General features: G+C 39.3%; 1 protein-coding gene across 1 annotated transcript; it reads right to left on the bottom strand.

Annotated features, from left to right (window-relative positions):
• Positions 1 to 2,443: 2,443 nt before the first annotated feature.
• On the bottom strand, positions 2,444 to 4,183 carry LOC115273130 (olfactory receptor 6C74-like). Its single transcript, XM_029916033.1, is given in 3 exon segments — positions 2,444 to 3,055; positions 3,058 to 3,680; positions 4,173 to 4,183. Coding segments are annotated over 2 exon segments (963 nt in total). The 5' UTR covers positions 3,665 to 3,680; positions 4,173 to 4,183; the 3' UTR covers positions 2,444 to 2,699.
• Positions 4,184 to 6,029: the final 1,846 nt, after the last annotated feature.

Genomic DNA, 6,029 nt, shown 5'->3' with positions numbered 1-6,029 from the left:
GCCCTTGTCTGAAGAAAGCCCTACAGTTAGAGGCTGGATCCCTCTCTGCCCTGGTCTGAGGATTTTCTCTTCTCCAGATACAGTCCTGTGTTTCCCAGCTGCTCTTTCTCTTCCCTTTGTCTCTCCGCAGAAGTGGATCCTCACCACCCCCCAATCCCGGGCCCATGCCACCTGTTTTATCTCCCTCAGTTCACAATCACACAACTATGGGACTGTCCAGCTTTCCCATTTTCTCCCTGGTAGACTCAGTCTCTTTTCCTCCCAGACTCTTGGGATTCAAAGTCCTTTGGCTTCAGCCCTTCATTGTTTGAGACACACAGGAAGTGTGGATCCCCCTACTTCTCCACCATGTTGGCCCCCAAGTTCAATGTTTGTTTATTTTTAAGAGACAGAGAGGGGCTCCTATGTGGCTTAGCCAGTAAAGTGTCCAACTTCAGCTCAGGTCATGATCTCACGGTTCATGGGTTTGGGCGCCACGTCCTGCTCTGCACTGACAGCTCAGAGCCTAGAGCCTGATTCTGATTTCGTCCTCCTCTTTCTCTGCCCTGTCCTGCCTGCAATCTCTCTCTCTCTCTCTCTCAAAAATAAATAAAAACATTAAATTTTTTTAAAAATGAGACAGGCAGAGTGCAAGCAGGGAAGGGGCCGAGAGAGAGAGTGGGATATGCAGAATTTGAAGCAGGCTACAACTCTGCTCTGTCAGCACAGAGCCCAGTGCAAGGCTTGAACCCACCAGCTGTGAGATCATGACCTGAGCCGAAGTCGGACACTTAACCAACTGAGGCACCAGGTACCCCAGATCTTCCCGCTTTAAATGAGGACATAATACAACAAAGAATAATAGAAAGATTCTAAAAAATAGAAATGTGGTAGCAGACAGTGTAGGAACCTTGGGACTTGAGGAATGACATGGCTGTCATTTCCCAAGGTTTCCTTATTGACGTTTATATATCCCAGACAGGATGCTTCAGAAGCCTCAGAACTGATAGATTTTTTTAAATAGTTCCAAAAAACCAAAAGCAAAACCAAAAATCCTTTTCTCCCTAACCCAAACCGGGAGAAGAATGCCATAATAACAGAATTTTTATTAAAACTAACTCTACTCCAGTCAGATACCAACAGAAAAACCATACCTTCTTCTTGTGGTTTCATCTGAGTTGAGCAAGGAGTATCTTCCCTACTCATTCATGATAAAAAATAATAAACTCACAATAAGCTAGGAGTAGAGGGGCACTACCTCTATTTAATAAAGAGCATGTACAAAAATACCTAGAGGTTCATCTCCTACACTAGTCTGGTTCATGAGGCCAGGCTGTCAAAATTGGCAGAGGTGGCTATTTTATCTAATGCACAGAAACCAGAAACAGAGAATTCTCAGGAGTTCCCTGCCTTTAGATTAGGTTCAGAAATGATCTTCTTCTTTGGGAAAAGGAGGGGCATAGACACAACAGTCCTTGGAAGACGATAGCCCCCAGGACAGTTTGTAATCAGACCATTCCCAGACATAAAAGTCTAAATCACTCAACATTCTTTGATAGTATAAAACTCTGCCTAATCATAATATGCCTTAAATATAAGGAATTATCAAATCAAGTAGGAAAGGAATACACGCACTCAAATCAGGCATACTAAAAATCAAATGCACACTATGCCCTTATTGTGTCAGATGTGACAGGTACTACTTCCCATTACAGCCAGTTGTCTTCAGGGGGGGAGCCACTTATTCCAAGAAGCTACAAACACAATAACTTACCCAATTTTAATCCACTTTTAAATTATCAATGCACTCATTTCCCTTTGAAACTTTCCTAATTATGAGTTCTGTTAGTGTTTGCTGCATAATATGTCGACCATAATTTAGCTTAACCTGGAAGATGGTGACAGTTCCCACACCCAAAGTCACATTAGGAGAAAATATCTCTTACATGTGAGGAGAGAATCTGGGAGCAAGACCACCCATCTTTCAGTAACCTATTGGGTCCACGGTTTGGCAACATCAATTACATGGCGGAAAACTTGAACAAATTAAAAAACACTTGCATTTTATTTATGGTTCAAGAAAGAGTTAAAGACAATATTATTAATTACATTTGATACACTGGAAGATGACAAAGTCAAAGTGCCTGACCACCTAGAATTACACTGAGCTATTTATGCCTCTAAAACCAAGTGACCCAAAGAAAGAACCAGCTACTGCTGGCTCATTTACATAAAAGGTACAATTAATGAAATACCATTAGTTTTCATGAGATTATGTGACTTTATGTAATTTTCAGAAACAATTTGTTTCTAAAATTTCAAGCCACGAATACATAAAATGGTAATGTTTTCTATGTTTTTTAGGTATCAGAAAACTCAAGCATAAGAATGTACCAGCAATTATTTTTATTGTTTGATTGACAGTGTTTTAAATTCTTAGCTTAAAATTTTTGTATTATATGATTTATGTATACTAGGTTCTCCATAAATGTTGTCTGAATTGAATTCATAAAACACCACTGAGTAGAACATCAAGATATCTTTCAGCGTAATATAGAGAACAAAGATGAATTTTCAAATAGTGAAAAGTATTACATTGTAAAGTAAGATGTACCCAGCCAGATGAAAATTAGCATGTGCTAGATCACTATATGTAGAGATTCTATAGAACAGATTTCTGCAGTAATGAGAAATTGAACTAGAAGACCAGGAAGATCCACTTACCTTCTAAAGTTCTGTTTCTGCAACCTCACTCTGGACAGAGCATCCCTCAGAGCCTGGTGGACCAGCTTGTTCCGCAGAGTGTAGATGACAGGGTTCAGCAGTGGGGTCACCACTGTGTTCACAAGGGCAGCCTCCCTGTTGGAGTCCACCCTGTTTGTTTGCTTTGGTTTCACATATATAAATACACAGCTGCCGTACATCAGAGAGAGGACAGTGAGGTGAGAGGAGCAGGTGGAGAAAGCTTTCTGTCGCTCCCTGGCTGATGGGAGTCGCACAATTGTGACTACTATGTTGCTGTATGCAATGATGGTTAAAATGAGACATATCAGAATGACAAGTAGAGCAAGGAAGAGACATACATTTCAACAGACCCAGTGTCAGAACAAGAGAGATGAATCAGGGAGCCGAGGTCACAAAAGAAATGAGAAATGACATTGGGGCCACAGAAGGATAACTGGGAAACCTTGAGCACCAAACCAAGGATGAAGATGAAGGACAAAGCATTGCAGAAGAAAACCAGGAGGAAACTGACCCTGAGGTTCATGATGGCTGGGTAGTGCAGAGGTTTGCAAATGGCCAGGTATTGATCGAAGGACATCACAGCCATAAGGAAGAAAATTATTGACCCAAGAAACAGAAAAGAAAAGGCTTGTGTGAAACAAGAAGTAAAGGAAATTGTTTGCCTTCCTGAAAGAAAGATGGACAGCAGTTTAGGAATAACTGTGGTGATAAGACAGCATTCAGAGAAGGAGAACGTGCTGAGTAAAATGTACATTGGTGTCTGGAGGTGATGGTCAGCCCAAGTGATGATGATGATCACCATATTTCCTGTGACAGAGGCGAGGTATGCCAGCAGATGCATCAGGAAGAAGATGTTGCCCAGGTGCTGGATGGCAGGAAACCCTTCCAGAATGAATTCATGGATTGTTGTCTCATTCCTCACCTCCATGTTTATCTCCATTTCTCTGTCATCGACTCTGTTGGATATGTTAAACAGAAAACACTGTCATCAAGTGATTCTTATCATCAAAGAATAAAACATTTAAATGATGGCCACTATTTAAAAAATAAATAATGACTACTTGTAGCTACAGTTCTGAATGAGGGTTCATTTTATATTATTTAAATACTGTATTATAAATGACTTTGAACTTTTCCTGTTATTAAATTGTAAAAATCTAAGGCTTATTGTTTATTTTTGAAAATAATTTTTAATGTGCAACTTTACTTCTTTGGAAAATAATATTTTTAATAAGTCCATAAGGTAAAGAATGAAAAATGAAAATTATTGTTAGCACATAACATATATAAAACTAACAGATAACAATGAAGATTGTCATCCCACAGAGAATATTTTTATGGGGTCACAGTGTTAATTTCTATACTTCAGGTATAATGTGCAATATATGAAGCTCTCCTATGTACTGACTTTAGCCCTCTAAAAATAGAAAGTATGGGGGGAGGGGCACCTGGGTGGCTCAGTCAGTTCAGCATCCAACTCTTGATCCGGTTTAGGTCACGTTCTTACAGTTCATGAGTTGCAGCCCCACATCGGGCTCTGCACTGATGATGTGGAGCCTGCTTGGGATTCTGTGTCTCTTTCTCTCTGCCCCTCTCCCACTTGTGCATGATCTCTAAACAAACAAACAAATAAATAAAAACTAAAAAGAAAAGAAACTGGGGTGGGCGGAACATTTTCCTATTCGCATGTTCCAAACCAGTTAATTCTCTGAAGTTGGTCCAGCCTGATTGTTTACCCAAGACCTTAAGAATAAGCAGGAAACCTGGTTTATCACAATATCTCATAAATACCCGGTCCTTGGGTTTAAGAGAAATCGTATCTAAATGTCAGGAGCTGGGGGCATCGTTACATGACTTTGTTGTGCAAAATCAATGAATAAACCTTTACTAGGTGAGTCAGTTTCCCTCTCACTCTACCCACCGGGTAGAACAGTTTTTCCTTCTGCTCTTAGTCACAAATTACCCTTCAATATTGTTTTCTGGGAATATTTTTGTACACTGGAAGATTTTGGTGTGATGGAATTACACCTTTCTTCCCATTGCAATCCCTAGAGGAACATTGTATTGTTTGTTTCTTTTAATGCCAATGTGTAGCTAGAAGCCAGTGACTTGATACTCAATCTTTGGGGAATGAGCCTGGGCATCTGTTGGAAATCAGTGTTCTAATGAGTAAGCCACCATAGTATATTATACTTTACTTAATTCCTTGATCTAGCTCAACCTATTACATTCACTAGGCATGACCCACAACACAAACTTAAACATAACCAGTCTCTGCTTTAAATACGTGACCTGTTAGACTACAAGTCATTCTCATGGTCAAGTACTCAACAAGAAGCAGCTCACAGGAAACAGCTTCTTTGAAAATTCGTGTCTCTTTTCTTCCAACAGTCAGAATCTTTCTCCTAGGCTAATGAAAAGAAGGGTGGGGAAGAACACTCTCACTTGAGGCGTACTTTTCCTTGAACTATCAAAGAAATCAATGAATGCCTTTAGTCTTAAATTAACAGGAAATTATTAAGAATAATTTTTGTCATGGAAGACAGATTTCTAAACTATGGAGGATTAACTGATATAGTTTTCCCCTATAGCAATTGGACTGATAAATCCTAGATCAAGACAATAGAAACTTTCACAAATATGCACTAGAATTTGCTGATATAACCATTTAAAATTCCTGAACATATTTAGATCCATTCTATGGGGTACAATGACATAGTCCATGATAAATATCAAATTTGGTCAGTTATGAATCCATACCACAAGAAAGTCAGGAAGAAGAGACAACAAAGGTCACTTTCCTTTGGACTCTGTTGTTAGTCACTTTCCCATCAACCAATTGCTCCCTACCTTTCAGAGTAGCTGACGATCACTGCAGCCATAAATGAGAATACATTCAAATGCCCTGATGATATATTTACCACAGGGCTACTTACTGTCCCCAGTGAGGACACACAGAGTTCAAAAAAACAAACCTCTGGAACACTGAGAATTCATTTAGAGGAGTATGGAAAAAGGAAGCAGGAATTAAAATCATAACAGAGTCTCAGAGGACATTTAGTTGTTCATATTTGGAAATGAGAAATTTCAGCAGAAATATAACATAAGTGCCATTTCACTGCATATGGTAACACACTGCCATCATTATCAGTAGCCCACACAATACTTTGTTACAAGTCTTCAAAGGTATATTTTCCATGAGTGCCCTAGAGTGACAAAATTTACAGAATCCCAAAGTACATATGTCAAGAAAGAAAAGCTTAAACAACAAAGATTTTTTTTACAATTGTCTTTCCTTGTTTCCC

This window comes from Suricata suricatta, chromosome 2 (assembly GCF_006229205.1).
Source record: "Suricata suricatta isolate VVHF042 chromosome 2, meerkat_22Aug2017_6uvM2_HiC, whole genome shotgun sequence".
In the NCBI taxonomy this organism is placed as follows: Eukaryota; Metazoa; Chordata; class Mammalia; order Carnivora; family Herpestidae; genus Suricata; species Suricata suricatta.
The sequence above is the reverse complement of the archived record's forward strand: the minus strand, read 5'-3'. Positions and strand labels throughout refer to the sequence as shown.